Here is a 25,741-nt window from a genome sequence, read left to right as displayed (position 1 = left end):
TCGAGACGGGGAAAGTAAGGCGCGTGCTATGGGGAGGAGTTTTGTTAAACAGGTGCGTGCTGGTGTCTGGTGACAAGCATCATCACCAGAGCAGCAGAAAGATGGGTTGCTGGTGGGTGGAGAGGAGAGCAGCTCGAGCCTTGGCGGGGCTAAGCCTCAAGTTACATACTTCCGTACATACTCCGTACATACCAGGAACCTATTTCAGTTGAATTTGAATTGAGCCTAACTTGGCCTGGCCCAGGATGCCGAGTAAACGAAGCCAGCAATCGCCCTCCTGTCTGGTAAAGCTGTTTGGCACCTGGGTGATTCGGTGACGCTATACTTACCAAACGAGAATGACAAGAGACCAGCCGCTTGTTCTCTTCAATGTTGTTTTCGCTGCTGGTTAGAACCCCTATCTTGACGACGGCCTGGCGCAGGCCCAACAGACCAGTGACCCAATCAAAGCCCAACCTGCCAGGCACTAACGAATTGGGAATTAGCTTGAGCGATGTCAATAGGTTCTGACACCGCGCACAGGGCAGATAAGCACGGGTAGGAATGGAGAGAGCAAGCACCAGTCAGTCCCTTTATGTAACTGTCACCATCGGCAAGGTAGCGATAACTGGAGCTGTTCAGCCAACATAATCTAACTGTTTTTTTTTTTTTTTTTTTTTTTTTTGTGGTGTGATAAAATAGGGGACAAGAACAGAACAGCGTTTTTTAATTGATCTGCTGTGGTTATGGGGTTATTCTTGGAGGTCTGTCTGAGACCCACAGACAGACTGCTGCATTCGAGGGTTTGTTGGTCGACTGCAGGTGGCATTGCCTTCTGGTGCTGCACCTCAGCCCCCGCCATCGCTGGAGAAAAACAAAAGAACCTCAACCATTTTCCATCCACATGTTCATTGTTCCCATCATCGGTCGACTGTCAAAGGAAGAAAATCAAGGTTGAAGAATAAGAGCTCTTAAGAGGAAAGATAAATAAATAAAGAAAGTGACGAGGAAGAGGAAATTCCGTACGGAGTAGTGCCTCCCCGTCCAATCATCCTTGTTCAAGGTGCCAACCTTCCGAGTCGGGCGGGTCACGTGGCACTGCCGCAATGACTCCCAAAAAGTAATGTCACTTTTTGGTCCCTTCAACATCTCGTAACATCATGTTCGAATATGGATCAGGGACCTCCCCTTTCACCCCTATCTCCTATAGAAGGCCCACAACCTTCAGGGCGCAACTAAATTATGGAAAATAGGACAAATATTCCATTTGACCCCTCCCGAATTACAAAGGCTTCAGCCGCAGAGTTCTCGTCATCAGAATCCGAAGATGAAGACGACCACCGAATACCAAGCCTAGAGGCTGATGATGAATTTGGCGACTTCAACCCCAGGAAGAAACGGCGTGTTGGCAAAAACACCAAAGAGAAGGCTGCGTTGGGAATCTTCGGTTCTGACAGTGATGACGATGGCCCCAATTCGCGCTGGAAAAGAAAGACCTTGCGGAACAAGGGAATGAGCTTTGTTTCCTCGGCAGCGAAATCGACCGATACAGACGAAGAAATGGACCATGACGATAATCGGCCAGTGCTAGGAAATGGCGGTAAAGGAAGTTGGGGCGAGGAGCAAAAGGACGAAAGCGGAAGCGAGGGCGAAGACGAAACCGACAGTCAAGGTTCTGGTGTCGGGCTAGGATTTCGCAGTGGAATCGGATCCGCCTTGAACGGAACCGCCCCAAATGATGACGGTGTGGCTCCAAACATACCTGTTCCCAAGGTCGAGTCATATTTCGATGGGAGCAACGTTCTCGGAATGGGGTTTGTGCCCTCGTCTGCAAATGAGCCAGTTCTAAGGGAGTCGGATGAAGCTACGGCGCCGCCCCAAAATCGACCGCAACACAGTACGTTTACAAGCAAAGGAAAAGTGAACGCCAAGGGTTTCGGTGCGCGGATGATGGCCAAGATGGGATATGTAGAGGGCAAAGGTCTCGGCAAAGAAGGGCAAGGGCGCAATATTATTATCGAGGCAAACTTACGACCCCAGGGCATCGGCTTAGGAGCCGTCAAGGAAAAATCGGAACAAGAGCGCCGAGAAGAGAGGAGGCAGGCCGAAATGCGCGGCGAAAAAATCGTCGACTCGGACGGAGAACCGAAAAAAGGGAAAGGGGCGAAAAGAAAGGGACTAGGTGGTGGTGGTGGTGGTGGTGGTGGTAGTGGTTCAAGCACTCCCCGACGTCCCAAGACAAAGTACCTAACGGTTGAGGAGTTGAAAGCCTCCGCCCCTGGTTTACATATCCCTGAAGCGTTCACACCAATTCTGGATATGACTGGGCCAAGGAGTAAGATGCTTACCTCGACCAGCGGAATCATGACGCCTACCTCTGGTACACCAGAATCAACGGAGCTCACAGAGGCACGGAAACTTGTTAAGCGAGCACAGACCGACCTACAGGCATTCTCTGGAGAATGGAGGAACTTGGAAGAGCGCAAAGCTTGGTTGGACCTGGAGTTGAAAGAAAGGGAAAGAGAAATAGAAGATTTACGATCCGACTTTGAGAGGCTTCAAGCGTTTGCCGAGTTGGTGTCGAAAGAAGTCACGGCAGATGCGGATATAACTGGTGTTTCGGCATGCTTTGAGAAAGCGTTCGAGGGCCATGTCCCAAGTGCAGAAACAGCCGAGCTAGCTGTTGCTGCCATGCACCCGTTTTTGAAAGATGCAGATTGGGATCCCCTTGCCGACCCGTCAACGTTTGCTTCGAATATCAGAAAGCTCTTTGAATTATTGATCAAGTCGGAGGATGGCGCGCGCGCAGTCAAGAAGAGGGAACTGAACGATTTTCATCCAGAAGGCAGTTACCGGAGGCACCAAAAGGCCACAACGCCGTACGAAAGCATGATGTACAAGATATGGCTGCCGAGGGTTGTCGCCGCGGTACGACAGTGGGATCCACTAACACCAACCCCCATGTTGGATATTGTTGAAAACTGGAACGACCTGCTCCCCCATTTCGTCCGGGCCCAGGTCATGGATCAAATCGCGAGAAAGCTGGAGACTGCTGTTTCCGACTGGAACCCCAAGAGGAAACGCCAGAGCCACCACCTGCCGCATACTTGGCTCTTCCCCTGGCTACAACACCTCCCGCCCTATCATCTGGATCCCAAAGGCACTGGCTTAGTGGCAGATGTCAAGAGAAAATATCGACAACTGATTGATGTGTGGGAGTTTGAGCGCGGGATCGTTCCTGGTTTGAAACAGTGGGAGGATGTGCTCGGCAGTCAATGGCAACCATTGATAATGTCTCACGTGTTACCATCAATGGGTCGCTATTTGCGAGCCAACTTCCGGGTTGACCCGGCAGACCAGGAGCCCTACCTTCCCATCTTGACAGGTGTCATGAAATGGAACGGCATGCTAGGCGATGCCATGGTCGCCGAGGTGCTTATCCAAGATGTCTTGCCAATGTGGTATGAAAAGCTTCGGGAGTGGCTAGCACTCGCCGAGGGAGACCTGTCCGAGGTGGCAGAGTGGTATACCTGGTGGCGAAGGGTGTTGCTGAGAGACATGACTGGAATCAAGGGCGTACGAACTGAACTGGATAAAGGGCTGCACATGATGAATCTTGTATAGTGCTTCTGGCGGGGGGGGGGGGGGGGGGGGGGCAACTTGGCATCACTTGCATGATGATTGACACCTTGCGCGAGCTCCGCAGTACGTACTTGTGACAGCATTACGGAGTACGGAGTAGAGTCAAGTCTGGTGTAGCGCATCCTCCACATGGCCCGACATTGGACAAGTCCCCTTTGGAAGGCCAGTGGCCACCATATTCCGCATAGGGCGGCGGTACGACGAGGAGGGAAAAGCCGAGACGGCGAGCTGAGCTCTGGACTTGTGCAAGTGAAGTCGCACACGGCGGGCCTCGTGGTAGTTCTGGGGAGTCGGGAGTCGGGAGTCGGGACACGAGACGGGTAAGCGTGGTGGTTGATGCATGCAAGTTAAAGGTCGCAAGTTGCCGCAGGCCGACGACGGTGGTGATGTTTTGCATTATTACTAAGAACGGCAACTCATAGCAACCCGACCGCACGAAACAATCCATCGAATGACATGTGAGTCCAGCCAGCTTCAGCCAGCTTCTCCCAGCTTCTCCCTGCCAAGGCTGCCCAGGTAGGTGCCGTGCCTATGTACCTCCTTACAGGCTCGGAGGTCGTGCTGGCAGTCAGCCGGCGGCTAGCCGAGCCAGCCAGCCAGCCAGCCACTCCACTCCCACAGCCAGGTGGTTCGGGCCTTTTTGCACAGGGCAAACCAAGTGCCAGCATAACCAGACGTTTGACTTGATTGAAACAAACCAGACATGAAGTGACTGACTTCACCAATCAATCCAAACCCCCGCGGCCGCGCCTTCCCCAAAGCCGAGTCGTCAGTCAAGTGCCTGTTCAGTGCCCAACCAACTTCAACACCCAACTGGGAAGCACAACAACAGCACAACAGCACAACAGCACAACAGCACAACAGCACAACAGCAACCCAGCTCCAGCTGGCTTACTCCAGTCGTGCACCAGACTCGACTCAACCAAGAAATCAACAGCCCAACGGGATCCCTTAAAAGGCCGGAAGCATCTGATTCCTTGCCGGGGCTCCTCGTCCTCAAAGCTGCATGTTGCATCTGGCATCTGGCATCTGGCATTCCGAATCTTACATTGCGTCGCATCACCATTCGCCGATGCCGACCGCGCCGGACTGACTGATTGACTGACTGACTGTGACTGACTGACTGACTGACTGCTGACTGCTGCTCCTATTTGCTCCTCCCTCCACAGCCAAAACCCTCAACCAAACCCTCGAGACCCGCACGCAGACCCTCGTTCCCTGCTTGGCCTGCCTGCCACTTTTCATTCCAGCCGAATGCCACATCAACGCTCCTAACGTCATTCAATTTTTTTTTTCCTTTTTTGCGAGCTGCTCAGTATATGATCCGGTTTATCGAGCCCGCATATTTCCGCTCCATCCGTTTCCGTCGCCGGTGCTGTTCGTCGCCCGGCGCCGTGACATAGAACCCGCCCGCCATGTTTTGGAGATTTGGCGGTTACGCCAACATCTCCACCATCGACACCATCCTCGACAAGCCCGACTTCACTCTCGAGGAGCTCCTGGACGAGACCGACCTGATCCAGGAGCTCAAACAGCACAACTCCAAACTCATCGAGTACCTCCGCGAGGACAAGATACTCGAGAGACTGTTGGAGTATGTCGTCGCCTCCAAACTCGAAGTCTTCGCAACCCCCGATGACGCCGCCGACGAAGAAGCAAAGGGCAAAAGTCGCCTGTTGCCCTTTTCGCGACCTCGCGCCTCGTCTCGGGCCACCGACCTGACCAACAATGATGAGGAGGAGCAAGAGAAGCGACGTAACCGATATGCTCTCGTCGCCGCCGAGGTCTTGAGCTCCGACACCTGGTCAATTTACGAGGCCCTGACAGAAAACCGTCAACTGGTCCGCAAGTTCTGGCAATTTCTCGACCGGCCCGCCCCCCTCGACCCTCTTCAAGCCAGTTACTTCACCAAGGTCAATGAGTCCTTGTTCGAGAAGAAGACGGACGACATGATGGAACTCTTCCGCACCATTCCCTCCGTGGTTCCTCAGCTCCTGAACCACGTCGAATGTCCCATGATTATGGATCTGCTTCTCAAAATCATTGCACTAGATCGCAACGAAGGCGGTCAAGGCATCGTAGAGGTCAGTGGTGTGCCCTTTTTTTTTTTTTTTTTTTTTTTTTTTTTTTTTGTGCATCTCATGTTCCTTGCCACTAACCTGTCAAAAACGTCTCAATCCAGTGGCTCTACTCCAAAGACATCATACCAACGCTCCTTTCTTGCCTCGATCCCAAGCACAGCTGGGTTATGCAAACGGCTGCTGGAGATTTCATCAAGGCAATCATCACCATATCTGCAAATGCCTCGCAAAACGAACAGCAGTGCATAGGTCCCAACGAACTCACCCGTCAGCTCGTGTCGCAACCCTGCGTCGAACAACTCATTGGTTACATGCTCCGAGGCGGCAATCCTCTCACTGTCGGCGTCGGGATTGTCATTGAAGTCATCAGAAAAAACAACTCCGATTATGATCCCGACGTGGGCTCCGAAGCAAACCCCGTGCCTTCTAGCCGGGACCCTATTTACCTGGGCACGTTGCTGCGGCTTTTCGCTGACAACGTACCCAACTTCATGACCCTCATCATGGATGGGCCTTCGCGAAAACATGATCTCGAGTCTACGTTTGGGGAAAAGTTGGAGCCCCTCGGTTTTGACCGATTCAAGACCTGCGAGTTGATGGCAGAATTGTTGCACTGCAGCAACATGGGACTTCTCAACGAAGTCGGGTCGGAGCAATTGATAGCAAGCAGAGATGCCGAGCGTCATCGTTTGCGGATCCAAGGGAAGCTCGGTCCTCGCAGGGACGAGAATCCCAGCACTGAGGATCTTACCATGCGAATGCCCCACGGCACCCACGATGAGGCACGACGTTTGGAGGTAATCAATCCTGCTGATGATGATGGCTTTGAAGAGGTAGAACCCAGCAAAGAAATGAGTGAAGATACGTCGCACGAGTTTGTCAAAGCAGAAGACGACATCGCGGCAGGCCCTCCCTCGTCATTCCTTGATAAGGACGAAGACGACTTTGTCGACGAGCCACTTAGCTCCCCCCGCCTCTCTGTCGGCGTTGACAAGATGAATGAGCAGCAGTTTGAGGATCCAGATCTCATTGTTGCGCCATTGTCTCCCAGCAAAATCAAATGCGTCGAAACTTTCGAGACGGAAAACTCTACAACGCCGCACAATACGGCAACGGCTATCTTGGCTGATCTGGATTCTGCTGCCAAGGAGATAGATGAGCATCTCAATCCCCGCGAACATGCAAGCAGTCTTTCTATCCCCCCTGTTACCGGTGCTGAAGCAAAAGTTCCTGCCTCTGTGCTAGACCCAAACGAGTTGAGAAACGACAGCCAGCATGCTGGCCTGTCACCTCATCCAGAGGACACGCCCGCACCGCTGTTTTCGGCATCCAGTGCCGCGTCGCCCGCTGCAGAACAGTCCGCCGAAAAGAACGAGGCTGAAGGAACGGCCAATGCTCCCGGAATTTCATCAACAGAGCGAGAAACAGCGTCAAAAGACTTCACTGACAGAGAAGAGATCCCTGTGGCACATGAGCAGCCACAGACGATTGTTTCACCAGGACCCGTGGTGGGAGACTACCTCAAAATGCAGTTCGTCGAACATCGTGTTGTGCCAGCAATCTTGGTATGATCCACGCATTATCTCACCTCAAGGTTGTCCATCAAGCTAACGACATCTGGATAGTCATTTTTCTTTTCATATCCATGGAACAACTTTCTGCACAATGTGGTGTATGACATTGTCCAACAGGTATTCAACGGTCCTATGGACCGTGGGTATAACTCAACCCTGGCCGTATCTCTGTTCGAGGCTGCAGACATCACGACGGCCATTATCAACGGTCAACAGGCCAGCGATGTGTCTCAGGCCAAGGCCAAGACACGCATGGGCTACATGGGCCACTTGACTCTCATTGCCGAGGAAGTGGTCAAGTTTACGGAACGCCATCCCCCCGAGTTACTTTCCGAAACGGTTCTTGATAAGGTGATGAGTCAAGAGTGGATCAACTACGTGGAGGGTGCTCTAGCAGAGACGCGCGAGCGAGACAATGCCATTCTGGGAGGTGTCCGTCCTGAGGTTGCTCTTGGACATCGGGGAAGCATTGGAAGTGGAAGCGGTCTGGCCGGGGTAGGATTCTCTGGTCTCGGAGGCGGATCCTCCGCAGCATCCAACGTTTTAGCGGAAGCTGGCCTGAATGGAGGCATAGATCTCAACGAAGGCAGCAACAACAGCATCGGTCCTTTCGCCATCAGCGCCGGAACCTTGATGTCGGGCTTTGGAAGCAGTAGCGACGAAGAGGATGAAGAAGGAGATGCGGAGGAGGAGGATGTCAACTCCGAGGTGAGTGGCGATTCTCTTGATAATTTAAGCTTTGGATCCCCCGAAACAGTCGCAAAAAAAGGAGCTCCGATTCCCCCGCAGATTGTCACTATGACTTGCCCAGGATCCGTCAAAACGCAAACAGGAGGGTCAAGCGTGGACGGCCATGCCACTCTTGGGTCAGCTGTGCGTGCGCTTCATATCGGAAATGGACTATGCAGACTGGGCGGGAGAAAGCTCCCCGCCCGATTTTCGACTGAATGGCATTTATGGCGAAATCACAAGAGAACGAGCCACGTCATTAAGTGATGTGGACTTGTGACTCTTTTTGTCTTGGGGAAGTTTGGCAAGCGCCACCTTTCAACTCTGCCATGGGACACGTGCCAATATGGAGCAAGTGGGCTTCACTGAGTTGAAAAGCATTCGAGTATTATGATGTTGACGATTCCGTCAAGCTCTCGCCGAAAGCAAGGTTTTGATCACGATGAAGACGTAACAAAGCAAAGATTTGTTTTGAAGCAGCAAGATGACGACACTCGTTGTATTGACGGATCAATGGTGCATTGGCAAAGACACATTTTGCACGCTGAAGAGATGCATAGAAAGTGTGCAGTCGTGGTTGTCTCGGGCCCAAGCCCAAGTTGTTTTCATTCAGTCCAGACACTTCTTGACTGCACGTGTCAAGAAAGCAAGACTCAAGCGCTAATGTGAACAATTGTTCAGTTCCGGTCCTACACAGATCCTCTCAACAATACGAGTGCGTCGATGACTCCGCCTTCAATCCCTCCGCCGCCTCCGCCGCCGCCACCGTTGAACATTCCCCCCTCAAGGGCCAGACTCCAACTTGCCGCACGTTTGGCGATGCACCAGAAGAAGAGCCAATCTTTTCAGCCATCGTCAGAAGCTCTATACCGCGGTGGAGATGACGAAGACAACACGGTGGATCCGTTCAGAGATGGCGATGACGACCTTGACGACGACGACGATGATGACGACGATGTTGAGGATGATGAGCTCCAGGTGAATATTGGCCGAGGCAGTAGTCGTGGGTCATGGTGGAGAAGCATGGTGGGAAAGAAAGTGAACAACGAAGGAGACGATTCGGACGAAGCTGACGAGGACGAGGATGAGTTTGGGGACTTTGCCATGGCAGAAGAGGACAACAAGACGGACGGAGGGGCGAGTGCGGACAGCTTGGTGTTGAGGCCATTGCCGATCAATCCTGCGAAAGAAAGCAGCAGAGGTCTCAGTGGTTTATGGCCGTTTGGTTCGAAGAGCGACAGCCGGGCCAAGCGAGAGCACGAGAGCGAAGGACACAAAATCGAAGACATGACGTTTGCAGGGGACAAGCAGCGCGAAGGCAGGAAGGCGATCGAGGTGAAGGAGGCAGTCAGCAGGACCAGCATCGAGGAGCCGGATGATGATGAAGTTATGGTTGGTGTTGGGGCTGCAGCAGGCAAGAAGCAGGACGGGAGATGAATTTTTGAAGATGGATTCAGAGGGATTCTGGAACGGGCTGCGTTGGGCTGGGCTATGGTGGCTGATATCAACGATATCAAAGTGTAATCCTATCAATGGGTGTTTCTTCTCTTTTCGTTTTTTTTTTTTTGTTTTTCTTTTCCTTTTTTTTCTTTTGCTTTTTTCTCTTCTTCATTTTTTTTTTCCTCTTTTCATTTTTGTGCCCCTTTTGCCGTTTCTTTTTTTCTTTTTTCCCCCTTCTCCGCCGTGCGAGTCCCGCTGCTGTAGGTGTTCCTTGTTGCTGCCACAGACCAGATCAAACCACCTGCTATGTAAAACTACCATATACGGCAATGGGATTCCTTTCGCTTCTTTTCTTGTTCCTGGGCAAATTCAGGGAGGCAATGACTGTCGGCAGCAGGCGCCCAAGGTCACTACCAACCTTGGGAAGAGAAGACGCCGCACTCTCTGATGAGGACCGGAGTTCCCCTTCCGTCTCAGGGGAGCACGGTCATGCTTGTAGCTCGAGCACCTGAATGGCCGGCTGGCTGGTTGCCAAAAGTGTTGGATGCGTTCAAGGACTCGTCCAAGCCAGCGTGAAACGTGACAGCAAAGGATCGATTTGCTGTTGCTCCGAAGCAAGGGACTGCGGAGAGGGCGGCGGCGACGTGGTCGGCACTGGGCAGGCAGGTAAAACTAATCCGGCGAGCGAGCCACGTGCAGCCAGCAAAGCAAGCTGGTCCCTTGGCCGAGCTTCTTTTTCCTTGGCAGCAGAACAGAGGCCAAGGCATGACGCGCGGGGCGGGCAAAGTCTGCGAGTCCACATGCAAGCAAAGCAGCCGCTGTCTTGTCTGTCTGGTTGCAGCTGGGGCGCAGCAAGTTGACGCCAGGCGCTGGGTACTCGGTATGGCCTGAACAGTCTGGTTGGTCAGGGCGCCTTTTCGCAACCTGGCTGGCTGTTGCTGTCGGCTTGGCGCGCAGCGCGCTCAAACCTTTGCGGGGGGCCCGCTTTCGGAAGACTGAGGTAACTAACTGTACGGAGTAGTACCTGGCAAGAAAGGCAAGTACAGGTACCTACCTACCTACCTGGTAGGTACCTAAGGTAGGTAGGTACCTAAGGTAGGCACCTAAGTAAACCAACCTAGCAAACAAAGCGGACCGGCCACTCACCTCACTAGCCTTGTCTTAATATAGAGTCAACTAGCATCTGCTAGTACTGGAGGAAAGTTGAAACTGGGAACTGCTTGCACATGTGCGGAGTACGGAGTACCGTGTGCGGGGGGAACTCCGTACACGTTACCGTTCGGTGCCGCCGAGAAGCCCTGGCTGGTAGCTCTATGTACCTGCCTCTGGTACCTACTGTATGTACCAGGGTACGGAGTACTTGACGGTATCTTTCTTTCCATTTCCAGCTCCTTCTGCTGCTGGCTGCCATCGTGATCTTGCAGTGTTCAAGGCATCAACCACAACAATTACAATCACAACCACAACCACAACCACTGCAACAACACAGAGAAGCAGGATTTCCCATACGAATCCAAGCAAGCACACTTTGTCTTGCTGGATCCTGTTTGCACGCACTTGTTTTACGTGCAAAAAAAAAAAAAAAAAAAGAGGGGATCATCGAGCTGTGGGGAACAGGGCCAATTTACATGAACCCTCCTCACCTTGTAACCCTTTTAGCCACAGCGGTCGCTGGCGGCCGGATATATCGTTGTTGACCAAGCTGAGTCTCTGGTAGATGAGTGTCTTTACTTTTTGCCTCGTCTCATCCAGGTCCCCTAGATGTCGAACCGTTGTTGATTTACCCAGGTCCCGGTAACGGATCCGGCTTTCTGTGGTCCGCGCTCGGCAGTGTGCAGCTCATGGTTCCAATCCGCCGCCTTTCGCGAGTCCTCTCCTGTCAGCTCCAATGTTGCATGCTGCTCGAGTAGTAGCGGGCCGTCGCGCCATTGCGCCGTTTCGCCGTTGCGCCGTTGCGGGCTTTCCTTGAATAGGCCACGGGGGGCTTGATCGTCGTTGGCTTTCGATATCCATGACTCGAGCTGTGGTTTTCCCGCAAGGGGTTTTATTTATTTTTCGTCTTTATTTTTATTATTCTTTTTCCCAAGGTTTGTAGTCTGAGCTTTTCCGTATCTATTGTCATTGTTGCATCTATTACTGTAATGCCGGATCCCTAGGTTCTCAACGCAGTGTCTTGCAGCAGTTAAATGCCGCCGCAAGATCTGGTACAATAACCAACAATACTAAAACATGAACAGCCGGCAGGTTTCTTGAAGCTCGCGCACAATAACCAGGGAAGGATAAGAAGGACCCCAAAAGAGAAAGAAAAAAAGAAAAAGGAGGGGGGGGGCCAACGGGGGAAAGAAGGAAACATGGGAAAAGAAGAGAGAGAAAGAGAAAGATAGTAGCTGAGAGCAAGAAAATCTCGTCGCCGTCAGCTTCATTTCTCATGCCGACCTCGACCAGACAACACACAACACTTCTAGGATGCCAACATGGACGGCGGCCACGCACATCAGCGGCCACGCTCGGGCGACTTTCCATACGTTGCACCGCTGAATCTGGCTCGCCTTGCAAATACGACCAGCCAACAACAGCGGCAGCTCAACCTCAACCTCGGCCTCGGCCTCGGCCCCGGCAGATCAGTTTCATCGCAAAGCCCCCAGAGAGACAGTTGCAGACGCAGAGGCAGAAGCAGAGGTAGAAGCAGAGGCCGAAGCAGAGGCCGAAGCAGAGGCCAAAGCAAAGGCAGAGGCAGAGGCAGAGGCAGATACGCAGACTGTCGACTGTCGGATTTGTTCCATGATCTGAGCATCAGCCACAAAGAACTGGAGAGGTATTTGAACCGCTCCTCGCAGGTCAATGTGGCAGACACGCTTCGAAAGCAGAGCCTCGCCAACGACCTCGACGCGGACTCGCAGTACGACGACACCCACACCTCCTCCGTTGCATCAGCAGCTTCCTTCTCCCCTCTGTCCTCCTCATCCCCCGCCTCTACCCTCTTCAAGTCTGTCTCCATCCAGACCAGCACCGACAGCGACGGCATTCACTGCGCAGCTCTCGATCAGTCTTACGCCATCTCACCGTTGCCATCGTCGCCATCGTCGCCATCGTCGCCATCGTCACCGTCGCCGCCATCGTCACCCGCCTCATCTGCTGCTGCTGCTGCCGCCCCCCGCTGGACGCCGAGTTCTCGACACAGTAGCTACCATGAGCAGCATCTGCTGGCTGACATGACCGTTGACGCAGCCGTCTTTGTTTCCTCGTCAAGCGAGCCGTCCAGCCCGTCCTCCCCTACGCGCTGCGCCCCGGCGTTGCCTCCTGGCAGAGCCTGGGCCAACAACTGGCCGGAGCAGCAGCTCGAGAACCTATTGTTGTCCACCACCAAGGTCGCCAAGGTGTGCCTGGTGCGCCCCCGCGCCGGACCGTTCGAGGGTCTGTTCGTCGCACTGATCACCGCCACAGCCGTGCCCTTTCCAAACAACCCAGACGTCGCGTTGGCAGACCGGGCCGACCATGAAGCTGCAAGGAAGCAGATACACACGCTGAAAACCGCCGTGGCCGAGTGGGGCTCGGATTCCCGTCGTCCAGATGTCTGGATCGTGCTCCAGTCCATGGCCACCAACGCTCATGGTGAACCCGACGCGAGGAGGCTGCAGACATGGGTGCAAAATCTGGGCGAGACGGCCGAGGCCGACATCATGAGCATGCAAGTCTACGTCCACCGGCCCTCTGCCGGCGCCAACGTGGTCCGCCAGCCCAGGGAGACCCCACCCGATGACTTGGGCAGACCAGAGTCCATGGTGCAACCATCGACGCAACCATTGACGCAAACGTCGACCGGCCCAGCTTGGCTTCATGGCAGCATCCTTGAGACTAACGATGACGATGTCGACTGCAACGCCAACCGCAGCGCCAACCGCAGCGCCAACCCCAACGCCAACACCAACGCCAACAACCGCGACGACCACGAGGAGCAATGGCAGCCTCAAAGTCCCGTCCGCGGCGGCTCCGACGAGGACATCTTCCCTCTGGCCATCATGCAGCAGCTCTTCTTCAGAACCTCGCTAAGTCACGGCCTGGACCAAGCTGCCATGTCTGGCCGGGATTACCGCTTCAGCCAGGGCATACTCTTGAACATCAAAACCCATGTTCAATTGGCCGAGATTGAAGCAGCAGTGAGCGTTCTGGTGTCGAGACACTCCATGCTGAGAGCTCGCTTCAGACTCACCTCGCAAGGATGGGCACAGGTGATTGTGCCAGAATCCAGCCGAGCCTACAGATTCGAGCACAAGTACATGGAAGACGGCCATGATGACTTGCCGGCTGCCATTGAAGACGCGCAACGAACTCTCAATGTTTTCAGGGGTCCTGTCTTTGCCGTCAAGCATCTCCGCAGCGCCAAGAACCAGCAGTTGCTGTACTTGGCCGCCCATCACCTGGTGGTCGACCTGATCTCGTGGCGCATTCTCCTGCATGACCTGGACGAGTTGCTCCGTGCAGGAACCTTGCTTTCCGACCCTTCAATGCCGTTCACATACTGGACTGACTATCAGAGCTACGAAAACAGCCAGCGCCTGGTCGATCCCGTGCTGCCGTTTACAATCACCCCACCGGACATTGCGTTTTGGGGCTTGGAGGCTCAATCCAACCTGTACCGCGATGCCAAGCGCTTGACCTTTTCCTTGCCGACCCAAGCAGCACTGGCTCTTCGCAAGGGCTGCAACAAGGTTTTTCGAACCGAGTCTGCCCACATATTCCTCGCAGCCCTGCTTCACTCCTTCCGGCAAACCTTTCCTGAGCGCAACCTCCCTACCGTCTGGAACCAAGAGCACGGCCGTGGCGAGCAGAACAGCGACTTCAACATTGAGCAGACGGTTGGGTTGTTCACCAGCCTGTGTCCCATCAGCATCCCGGCTTCCGCCGGTAATGACCCGATCCATTTGATCAAGGTCGTCAAGGACACTCGCAAGGCCATCCCCCGTGGCGGCATCCCCCTTTTCCAGTCCAGATTGGCTGCCGAGGGCGCGCCGGCAACCCCAGTCCCCGTTGAAATCATGTTCAACTGCGTCGAGACGCTTGATCTGCTTCAACGGGAGAATGGCATCTTGGAGCCCATTGCCGCCCCCGGCCGTGACGCTTGCTCCCTCGCTTCTGACATTGGTCCCGCGGTTGGACGCATCGCTCTTTTTGAAGTATCTGCTGCTGTGGATGGCCATGGGGCCAGAATAGACTTGTTGTACAATGTCAACTCGAAGCATCAGGACCGCATCGTCTCCTGGATGCACGGTTTTGAACTTTGCCTCGTCACAGCCATCTCCTGTTTGGGCAGCATGCAGCCTGAGCTGACCCTTTCCGATGTCCCCCTTCTGGAGACAACCTATGAGAAACTTTTCAAGCTGTCGGGGAAAAGGTTTGTCGACATTGGCATCAGCGGAGTCGATAACGTTGAAACAATCTACCCTGTCGATGCTACGCAACAAGAGATTCTCGTGGCGCAAACTCTTGACGAAAATTGCTTTCATGTCAGCCGCACCTATGAGCTCGCCACACCTGATGGCAGTTTGGTCGACCAGGGCAGACTTTGTGCCGCGTGGGAGGCCCTTGTTTCCTCCCACAGTGGTTTGCGCAGCATTTTCATCGACAGTGTCTCGGAAAGCGGTCTGTTCGACCAGCTTGTTCTGAAGAAGGTCTCGCCTGCCATGCTGTTCATCGATTCAGATGATCCAATGGAGACGCTCTGCGCTCTGCCGCCAATGAAGAAGACATCGTCATCTCAGCCTCGGCACAGAATTTCGGTTGGCCGATCACGCCGCAAAACGTATTTGAGGATTGATTGCAGCCAAGCTCTTTGTGATGTAGGTGGTTCCTTGATTTCCGCTAACCCAAGCCGCTCCCCACCGTCCTCTCCGAAGAGAACAGAACGTCATAATAATGTTGGATCAATCTAGTTGAACGGTATCCACAATCTAGTCGCCCAGTTGAGACAATTATACATGGCCAGGAACGTGTCCATGAGCGTTTCCGAGGCCCTCCCTCGCCGACACTATCGGCACCTTTCTTCTCCCGATTCTTCCCGCAATCTCGACATATGGAGAGGCAACCTTGACGGTGCGACGCCGTGCATCTTTCCGCGCCTCATCATACGGGATCAAGGACGTCTCGAGTCTCGAGGCATCAGCTTGGATATAGGTCGCAACCAGTTGTCACAGTATTGCGCAGAGAGCCAGCTGAACATATCCACCGTGGTTCAGCTGGCTTGGGCGCTTGTGCTCCGTACCTACGTCGGTGAGAATCGCGTCATTTTCGGATATCAGTACGCCGAGAGAAAACAGGCGCTTGTGTCAGACACGGCACAACATGCGAGCAGTCCGTCCACCTTTGTTCCCTGCATGGTCGACTTTTCCCCCATAGGCACCGTGCTCGACACCTTGTGGCGACTGCAGAGGACGTTTATGGATTCGACCGTCACCGAGGTGCCAACTCTGGCTGAAATCGAGCACTCGCTTGGCATTCGGGGCCAGAGGCTCTTCAATACCTGCGTCACCTGTCAGGATGTCCACGACGCTATTCTGAGCGATTCCGACTCCGACTGCGATATCTGGGACCCGGTGCTGCTGTCCAGCGCGATTGATGGAAACTGCGACGTTTCGCTTTGCTTGACGCTTCGCGATGACCGCATCCAGGCAGACGTGAGCTACAGGTGCCTCTCTCCAGATCAACTCCAAAACGTCATGAACACCTTTCAGCGGGCACTGCAAATCATCATCAGCACGCCAGGCCAGCCACTCTCGCAAACGGACCTGTTCACAGAGCATGATTTCCAGCAAATCATGAACCCGGACTGGGAGCCGGACCAAACCGACACCAAGATTCCGGCGTGCCTGCACAAGCTGATCCTGACGCAATGCCAAGGGCGGCCGTACGCCCCCGCCATCTATGCGTGGGATGGCGAGCTGTCGTTTCAGCAAGTCGAGACGAGCGTCACAAAACTCGCAACCTATCTTGTCAATCTCGGCGTCGGCCCCGGCGTGTTGGTGCCGATTGTTCTGGAGAGGAGCCGGTGGTCGCCCGTCGTCATGTTGGCCGTCATGCAGGCCGGCGGCTGTTTCGTCTGCCTGGACGCTCAAGACATGGCCGTGGTGGAAGCAATCATCAGCCAGGTGGAGCCGCAGCTCGTGGTTGTCACGGAGGGCGCGTGGAAGCACGTCAGCCAGTTCATCCGAAACTGCGTGCTCGTCAACGAAACCTTTCTCTCTTCCCTGCCACCGCAAATCACCGTCTTCACGCAAGAGCCCCTTCCGCAGCAAGCTGCTTGCGCCTTCCTCGCCCCCGGCGCTCAGACCCCGAAGGGCATCTTCTTCACGCACGAGTCCCTGTGCTCCATCCTCTCGGTGCAGGGGCCGGCCTTGAAGATCCACAGCGGAAGCAGGGTGCTTCAACTCTCCTCGTACACCATTGACACGGCGCTGGTGGAGATTATGGGAACGTTGCTTCACGGAGGTTGCGTATGCATCCCGTCCGCCTTGGAAAGGATCAACGATCTGGAGGGCACCATTGTCCGGATGGACATTACTTGGACTTACATGACGACCGCCCTGTCGCGAAAGATTAATCCCGCGACATTGCCGAATCTGCAGACAATCTGCTTCCGAACAAGAACCCTGGACGAGGACACGTTCAAGCCTTGGCTGGGCGACAGGGATGTCCTTGTCGCCTACGGAGCTGGTGATGTATGCCCCCTGGCCATTTCCGTGTTCAAGGTCTCTCGGGAGAGCGACACCAACGTCGTCGCACCACCTCTGCTCGGCAGGTTCCTCATTCTCAATCCGGAAGATGCGAAGAAGCTCATGCCGCTCGGAGCCGTGGGCGAGTTGGCCATTGACAGCCCCATCGTCACCCCTCACAGGTATGTCCACGGTAAGTCGCTCATTGACCCGGCCGCTTTCGAGAAGCCGGGCAGCCAGAGAAAATGGCGATACTTGAGAACTGGCCACCGCGCGCGCTATCTTGATCGCGGACACATCCGCTTCCTCGGTGCCATGAGGGATGAGGTTGTGGTCAACGGACTGCCGGTCAGGACTGCCGCTGTGGAAAGGCAAGTCCGACAGTGCCTCGGTGGTGACGTGGACGTGGCTGTCGAGCCCATCACCACGAGCGACGCCGTCAGCTGCCTGGCGGCGTTCCTCGAATTCGGAGACGAGGAGTTCGTGGGGCCGTCCGAGCTGGAAAAGCTGACCATGCCCATGAGATCGAAACTGGCGGCGGCAAAGTGGCTGGCGGAAAAGACGTTGGCGCAATGCTCCAGATGGGACCCGCCGGGAACGCCTCTGCAGTGCATGCCGACAATCTTTGTTCCTGTGCGCAGGTTTCCCTTGTCCTCTTCGCTCAAGATCAACAGGAGGAAGCTTCAGAAGCTAGTCTCGCCGTTCTCGCACAGCGAGTTGTCCGACTTGGCCAACGTGGCTTGCAGCAACCAGCCGTACTTTACGGGCATCCTGAGCAAGCCGCTGCCCCTGACGCAGACGGAGGAGACGATGCGCCTGATTTGGGCGGCGGTCCTGCACGCCGTGGTTGCGGACATCAAGCCAGCCGACAGCTTCTTCGATGCAGGCGGTGACGGGCTGCTCGCAACAAGACTGGTCCTGTCGTGCCGCCAGAACGGTTTCGACGTGCCCATTTCCAGGATCCTGCGAGGAGCGACCCTGACAGAGATTTGCCAATCCATCGACGGAGGAGACGACGGACACGGCCCGCCACCGGCTGCGGCTGCGGCTGCGGCTGCGGCTGCTGCAGTCAAGGCGTCGCCGAGGACCAAGAGCTCCCCCAAGCCCGGCGGGGCCGGCCATAAGCTACCGGACGAATGCGACCACGGGTTTGTCAAGCTCGTTGCCGCTCCGCAACTCGGCATACCTTGGAGCGACGTCCTGGACGTTGCCGAAGCATCGTCGTACCAGCTCCAGAGCCTGGAGACGGGCGTGTACGGAACAAGAAGCGACATTCGCTGCCTGGTGATGAAGCTGAACGGCGCCCTCAGTCATCATCGAGTACAAGACGCCTGCGCCGCGCTGACGCGAGTGCACCCCAGCCTTCGAACGGCATTCGTGGTGCACGACTCCAACCTGTTCCAGGTCGCCATTGCTTCGTTTCGCGCAGAGTTTGACCGCAAGCTGGTCGCGGCGGCGGCGTCGCTGCCCCGCGAGGCGAACCTGGTCGTCAAGGGGTACCAGAAGGAAGCGCTGCAGCTCCGAAAGCCGGCCACCAAGTTCACCTTTCTGGACGCGGGCCAGCAGGGCGGGAGGCTGATCATGCGCTTCAGCCACGCGCAGGTCAGCGAGTCGGCCGTGCCGCGGCTCGTCCAGGACTTTGTGAAGCTGTACGAGCACCCAGGCACGGAGCTCCGGCGCACATCCTTTTTCGACTACACGCGCGCGCTGAGAGGCGCGCGCTGCGAGGACAGCCGGGCGTACTGGAGACGGCGCCTCGACAAGTCGGCCGTGACGCAGGTGGTTGCCCGCTCGGCGCCAGCACCGCCCGCGGCAGCGGTCAGGTCCGTCAAGGAGGACGTCAAGGTGTCGGCGCTGACGGACCTGGGCATCACGTTTGACAGCGTGCTCAAGGGCGCGTGGGCAACGGCGCTGGCCACGCTGTCTGCCAGCGCAGACGTCGTCTTTGGCGAGGTGGTCGAGGGCCGGCGGCTCAAGCTGGAGACGAGCGTGGACGTGTCGTCGATCGCGGGGCCCATGGAGAACGTTGTGCCGGCCCGGGTGCGCTTCCCCGTGGTGGAGAGCTCGGCGCTGCAGGTGCTGCAGATGATCCAGCGGGACGGCGCGGCGTCGCTGCCGTACGAGGCGATGGGGGCGCGCAAGATTGTGCAGGAATGCACAGACTGGGCAAAGTGGACGAGCTTCAGCACCGTGGTCAGGCATCGGTCGCAGGTGCCGGTGGACGGGACCACGACGCTCAACATCCAGGACACGACGTTTACGTACAGCCTGGTGCAGCCGCCGGTGCGGGACGCGCCCGACCTGTTTGTCGGCTCGACCATGACGGCGCCGGACCGGGTGGCGCTGTGCATCGAGTATCCGCCGGACCGGGTGCCGGACGAGGTTGCGCAAAAGGCGCTGGCGCTGCTGGCCGGCGCGGTCCGGTCGCTGGCGTGCTACGAGACGGTCAGCCAGCCTCTGCTGCACTCGTCGAGCGACTATGCGCTCCTGGAGCCGCAGCTGCCGGTCGGTGCCGGTGCTGCTGGTGCTGCTGGTGCTGCCGGTGCTGCTGCCGCCGCCGGTGCCGCGACGCCCGCGCAGGAGACGACGACGGAGCAGCCCGACGGAGCGGCCGAGCCCGGCAGCTGCTACACGAGCTGGCTGTCGGGCGAGCAGCGCGCCACGCTCCAGCAGTTCCTGCTGTCGGCGTGGACCGAGATGCAGCCGCCGTCGACGCGGAGCCTCTCGCAGGAGGCGAGGCTCCTCTCGTCGTCGCGCTTCTACGACGTTGGCGGCACCGTCCTGCCGGCGCACCTATTTGCCGAGCGCCTCAACAACGACCTCCGCAAGCTGGACATTGAGGGCATCCACACGGTGCACGTCACCGCCGCGGAGCTCATCGCCAACCCCACCGTCTCGGAGCAAATGGCCCTGGTCGCGCGCAAGATGCGCGCCGCCAGCGTGCTCTCCAAGCCGGCGGGACCGCGCAAGAAGAAGAAGAAGAAGAAGAAGAACAAGCCCGTCGCCGTCAACATGCACACCGGCCTGGGCCTGGGCCTGGGCCTGGGCCTCGGCGGCAGCCTGCCGTCGGCGTCGGCGTCGGCGTCGGCGTCGGCGTCGGCGTCGTCGTCCAACTGGGCGCTGCTGGCAAAGGCCAAGGGGCTCCGGCGGTTCCGCCCCAGCAACGGGTCCCACGGGCCCCACGGGTCCGTCAAGGACCTTCTTTCCAACCGGGCCGGCGACTGGGTCAAGGCCCGCGTCAGCCCGAGCAAGGACAAGAGCTCCGCGGCGGCTGAGGCGGTGGCGACGCCGCACGACGAGCCGGGCGGCGCAGTCGTCGTCGGCAGGGACGAGACACCCACAGCCAGCAAGGAGAGCAGGGGCATCGACACGGTGCCAGAGGCGGCGGTGGAGATTGGCCCGAGTTGCCGCGGCGGCCCGTGGGAGTGAAGCTGCGGGTCTTTGGTGCTGTCTTTGCGAGTGTCGTCTGGTTTGATGTGGTTGTGTTGTGTTGTTTGTGTGCGTGTGTGCGTGTGTCTGCATCATTGCGAGTTTTTTGCATCATCGTTGCATTTTTATTATATACAGATATCCGTCCACTGTTTCCTATATATTATATGCTTCTTTTTCATCATCTCTCTCCCATCGTCTCCACGTCGTCTTACCCCATGTCTCTCTCATTGAAGAAGGAATATGTCTCGCAGAAACAAAAGAAATATGTTATGTCACATGGAACAAGAAATATGTCTCGCAGAAAACAAAGAAACATGTCGCATACATGGGAACAAGAAAGCAATGCCTAACGCACAGCGCAAATCCGTCTCCCCCCCGTATACAGTCCCCAATAATCACTCCAGGCCCCGAAAGCCGGGTTGGGGGAGGGTTGGGTTAATAATAACAAATCATCGCTTGAGCTAATTAGTATGCCGGACCATGTTGTGATTGCGCGAAATCATATCAAGAAAACAGCATGGCAAAAAAAAAAAAAACGGGTGCCAGACTGCTCTTATTTTTTTCCTTTCCCCGTCTGTCTTTTTTTTTACTTTTTCTCTGCTTCTCCTTTCTTTCTTGTCTGTTTTTGTTTTTGTATAAAAAAAATTTAAAAAAAAATAAAAAAGTAAACATCAGCTAAACTGCCCCTTTTGCGGACCAAACGACTCGCCCGGAGCGAGCGTCTTGAGGGCGCAGGCGCTGCCTTCGCAGCCCATCTCCGACACGTTGTTTCCCCACCAGTCAAAGTCGGTTTCGGTGTACTGCAGGCTGAAGAAGATGATGATGCCCGCAATGGCGATGCCGCACGACCATGCGGCGGAAAGAACAAAGTTGTACTGGGGGAGTGGGGGAGATCGACCAGGTCAGTAAACAAAGTCCAAGTCGCAAAGCATGAACAAACAACAAAAAAGGTGCAGTGGCAAGAAGAAGGCGAGAAGAGCGGGACGGGTGCGGCTTTTCTTGGGCCCGGTTGGGCTTCACACGCAACACATACCTTGGACCACAGACCAAGAAACCTCGTCTTGAGATAGATCCACGAAAAATAAGCAATGGGCACGGAGGGCCAGACGTACGACATGTTGTACGGCGCCCACACGATCCCCCCGTACAGCATGACGACGGGGTGCAGCTGGCGAGCCCACGTCCACCGGGGGAACTTCTTGTTCAGGCCCCAGACCAGAACGACGACGATGACGCCGAGCGGGAAGCCCACCAGGGTCTGGCTGTACTGGCCCTTGTGCCCAAAGACCTTGGCCGGGCCGACGGTGCCCCACAGCACGGACGCGGTGAAGAAGGTGTTGACGCCGGGGCAGGTGAGCTTGTACTGCGCCTGCGGCGTGCAGACGTTTTGGATGCTGTTCATCTGGAAGTTGAGCACGCCGATGCACACAATGGTGCTCAGGAAGGTGGCAATCATCTGGGCGGAAAAGGTCTGGCGCGGGGGGATCTTGACGTAGTGCGCCAGCTTCAGGTCGCTGCAGAACCAGATGGCGTGGGCGCAGGTGACGTAGCCAAACGACTTGAAGTAGTTCATGGCCAGCGCGTTGCCGTCCACCCAGGAGCCCCCGACGAACTCGGCGAGCACGTTGAGCGTCACCTCGATGCCCGTCATGGCCTTGATGATGCCCACGGGTATGACAAAGATGGCGCACAGCGCGAGGCCCCAGAAGACGACGCCGGGCGACGTGTGCGTGTCCCACGCGACGATGCCGACGACGCCAAAGGCGATGGCGCAGGCCAGGCACACCATGTACCACCACTCGGGCACCTCCGGGTACGCCTTCATCAGCCTGTTGTGCACGTCCAGGTCGCGCTCGTCCTTGACGGGCTTCCTCTTGAGCCGCAGGCTGTAGAAGAGGGCCTTGAAGCCCATGCTGATCTCGTGGCGGTGGTACAGGACGGCGTACGTCAGCGTCGACGTGTAGATGGCGAAGAAGAACATGTAGATGACGACGTTGCCGGCCCCGAGGTACGGGGGCGAGTAGCCGGCGTACTTTTGCCCGTTGAACAGCCCGTGGTCGTCCGTCGCCAGGGAGATGTTGTACAGGTTGGCCCAGCGGTCGTAGACGCGGTTCGTGTTGATGGGCAGGTAGCCCGTGTTGTACACGTTCCTGTACCAGAAGATGAGCACGACCCAGAAGGAGCAGAAGACGCCGATGAAGCGGTTGAGCGTGCTGAAGAAGGGCACCATGAGCGGGTCGGCCGAGTCCCAGAGGAGCACGTTCCAGTCCCAGGTGGGGAAGGGGTTCAGGCCCAGGCCGTTGTTGATGCCGGTGACGATGTTGAGGTCCCGGTGGCCCGGCGCGATCCAGCTGATCCAGTTGAACTTGGACAGGCTCTGCCAGATGTAGTTGGGGAACCAGAACCAGACGAACATGGCGGCGAACATGAGGTAGAAGAAGCGGATGCGCGAGATGCGCCAGACGGAGCGGAAGGGCCCGCCCACGGGCGGGTTGACGTCGGTGTGAAAGGCCGAGTTGAGGGCAATGGTGACGAGCGAGGCCGGCCAGACACAGTAGGACGGGTAGACGAGGAAGCGGCGGCAGATGCCGGCGATGCCGTAGCCGACAAAGTTGGTCGCCAGGGCGATGAGGAGCTGGTAGGCAAAGTGGGAGGCGTAGGGCTGGTCGAAGTACTGGGGCAGGTACTGCACCCAGATGATGTAGTTTGTGTACGGGGTGTTGTAGGCGACGTTGGCCATGATGGTGATGAGCATGTGCTCCTTCTTGGAGAAGGGGCCGGGGTTGAGCGAGTGCCGGACGCCCAAGAGGGTGAAGCCCCTGTCGGGGAGCCAGTTCTCGGCGGCCTTGCCGATGGGGTAGGCGAGGAGCTGGGCCACGTTTGCCATGACCCGGATGGCCGGCTGGCGAATGTCGAAGAGCTGGTTGATGAAGGCGAGCAGGACGGAGAAGAGGAGGCCGATGGACCAGCTGCGGACGGTGGAGCACGGCGTGGTCGGGTCGTCCTTGTTGCTGACGACGGCGCGCACCTCGGCGTAGGGGCTGTTGCTGGTGACGAGGGCGGCCTCGAGCTTCATCTCTTGGATGAGGTGCTGATGCTGGTCGGGGTTTTCAAACACGGCCTCGTTGTCGAGAAACGTCTTTACTTTTTCAATGACAATGGTGGGGAAGTTGGGGTCCTTTTCGTGGATGCGTCGGACGTGAATCATGATGTCGCGGACCTGCTCGAGGGTGTACTGGGAGGCGAGCTCCTTGGCTTCGAGGAGATCATCCTCGGTGACGTTGAGGTCGTGTTCGGTGGCGGTCGGGGTGTGCGGCTGCTCGGGATGGGCGCCAAGAGCGTCGTCGTCGTCTTCATTGTACGTGAAGGGTTCCTGCAGGCGGGCACGAAGCGTGGGTCGGGTCAGCATTTCGGCACAACGCAGAGGGCAGGGCAGGGCAGGGCAGGGCAGGGCAGGGCAGGGCAGGGCAGGGCAGGGCGTTGAGGCGTGGAGATGGCGACGGCAGGCATGCAGGAAGGGAGAGCATCACAGCGAATGGCAAGCGCGTCGGCCGTCTCTTACCAGATTCCGTTTGGGCTTCTCGCTCGGCACGGCAGAAGGAGACGGCGAAATGGGGTCGGCGGCCTCTGCCGCACCCGGCTTCTCCTCGACGGCCATGGCGGCGGCGGCGGCGGCGGCGGCGACGGCGACGACGACGACGACGACGACGACGACGGCCTAGAAGTGCGGAGACGACGGCCTTTCAAGGAGAAGGATTGACGAGGGAAAGCCCCTCGATGGGCTCGCGGGACGGGCGCAATGGTGTCGACGTCCCACTGCTGGACGGGAAAGGCAACCCCAACCCCGGTGGTGACGACGAGGCAGGCGTCGTCGCTGTCGTTGTCGTTGTCGTTGTCGCTGTCGTTGTCGTTGTCGTTGTCGCTGTCGTTGTCGCTGTCGATGTCGCTGTTGATGTCGATGTCGCTGTCGCTGTCGCTGTCGATGGATGGATGGATCGGTGCCTCGTCGTCGGATCGGATGGGTTCCAGAGGGGGCGAGTCGAGCCAAGCCGGGTCCGGATCAGGAGACGGAGGAGGACGAGATGGGCGCAGAAGAAGGGAATCAAGTCCGGACGGGATTGATTGATTGAGAGATGATTGGAGAGAGAGAGAGGAGGGGCCGGCAATCTACATACAGTACAAGCAAAAAAAGGCTATACAGGCTTAGCACCAGACCAGACTGCACCAGACCAGCCACAGCCACAGTCACAGTCACAGTCACAGTCACAGTCACAGTCACAGTCACAGTCACCACCAGCCACATGGACCACATAGACCACAAAGGCCCAGCCCAGGCAGGTGCCAGGAGCCGCCTCCAGCTGGAACGCGCCAAGACTGCCCCCCCTCCAGCCCCAAGCCGCCACAGCCAGGACGCCACAACTAGGCCGTCACAGGGCACGCGGCAACCGCGGCAACCCGGCACCGCACACGGCAACACGCCCAAAGGCGCTGAACAGGCCCAGGCCTGGTGGCAATTCTGCCGCGGTAATCCGGCTCAGGCACGGGGCAAGCTCGCACTGAGCCGTACGCATTGGCACGGGCATGATGATTTCTAGTCTCTAGTTGACGGATTGATGCATGTGGCTTGCTTGATGCCCACGAGTCATTGCTAGGCAGTCGCGCCACTAACCAGTTGTCTGCCAACTGGCACTACTCCGTAGTCTCTGGCGGACTGGCCGCCAGGATTGGCAGTGACCCGCCCCACCCTCCAGCAGTCGTCGAGATTCAGGGCCTGCCCCGTAAAGGCAAAGCGCAAAGCCACCCGTTCCTTGGCATTGATCCCTCCTCGTCCGTCTTCACTTCAGGTGGGTCGCCGACAGCTTCACGACACAGAGACCGGCACACAGACCAGCACGTTCGAAGCCCAAAGCCTCGAAGCCCCGCTGTGGTGAGCATCTTCGGGGGAACTCGTCCTTTTGTCGGACAGGCGCTATAAACCAGGCCGAACAAAGCTCGCTAGTCGCCGGCTGCCATGAGTAGACAGACGTCTTTGCCTTATTGACCAAGCCTGCAGCAAAGCACCCCCACTAGGAGGTACCTAGCCAAGGCCAAGACGGCTCAACCGGCACGGAAACAATTGCGTGTGAGGTGCATGTGGCTTGGCAGTCTGGTACGTACC

The 25,741-nt window shown here is 56.8% G+C and overlaps 4 protein-coding genes across 4 annotated transcripts; 3 read left to right on the top strand and 1 right to left on the bottom strand.

Annotated features, from left to right (window-relative positions):
• Positions 1–1,085: 1,085 nt before the first annotated feature.
• Positions 1,086–3,603, top strand: UV8b_00570 (uncharacterized protein; the record flags this gene model as incomplete). The annotated part of the gene is made up of 2 exons (XM_043138068.1): positions 1,086–1,099; positions 1,233–3,603. 2 exons carry the CDS (start codon positions 1,086–1,088, stop codon positions 3,601–3,603), a joined length of 2,385 nt encoding a protein of 794 aa, XP_042994002.1.
• A 1,433-nt stretch (positions 3,604–5,036) lies between these two features.
• UV8b_00569 (uncharacterized protein) lies at positions 5,037–9,442 on the top strand (the record flags this gene model as incomplete). Its single annotated transcript, XM_043138067.1, has 4 exons — positions 5,037–5,705; positions 5,804–7,267; positions 7,328–7,984; positions 8,687–9,442. The coding sequence occupies 4 exons, from the start codon at positions 5,037–5,039 to the stop codon at positions 9,440–9,442; spliced, it is 3,546 nt and encodes a 1,181-aa protein (XP_042994001.1).
• A 2,477-nt stretch (positions 9,443–11,919) lies between these two features.
• UV8b_00568 (uncharacterized protein) lies at positions 11,920–20,580 on the top strand (the record flags this gene model as incomplete). Its single annotated transcript, XM_043138066.1, has 2 exons — positions 11,920–15,282; positions 15,376–20,580. The coding sequence occupies 2 exons, from the start codon at positions 11,920–11,922 to the stop codon at positions 20,578–20,580; spliced, it is 8,568 nt and encodes a 2,855-aa protein (XP_042994000.1).
• A 674-nt stretch (positions 20,581–21,254) lies between these two features.
• On the bottom strand, positions 21,255–24,241 carry UV8b_00567 (uncharacterized protein; the record flags this gene model as incomplete). The annotated part of the gene is made up of 3 exons (XM_043138065.1): positions 21,255–21,458; positions 21,617–23,956; positions 24,146–24,241. 3 exons carry the CDS (start codon positions 24,239–24,241, stop codon positions 21,255–21,257), a joined length of 2,640 nt encoding a protein of 879 aa, XP_042993999.1.
• Between the last annotated feature and the right edge of the window lie 1,500 nt (positions 24,242–25,741).

The sequence above is a fragment of the Ustilaginoidea virens genome, chromosome 1 (genome assembly GCF_000687475.1).
Source record: "Ustilaginoidea virens chromosome 1, complete sequence".
Taxonomy (NCBI): domain Eukaryota; kingdom Fungi; phylum Ascomycota; class Sordariomycetes; order Hypocreales; family Clavicipitaceae; genus Ustilaginoidea; species Ustilaginoidea virens.
This window is presented reverse-complemented; position numbering and strand designations above follow the sequence as displayed.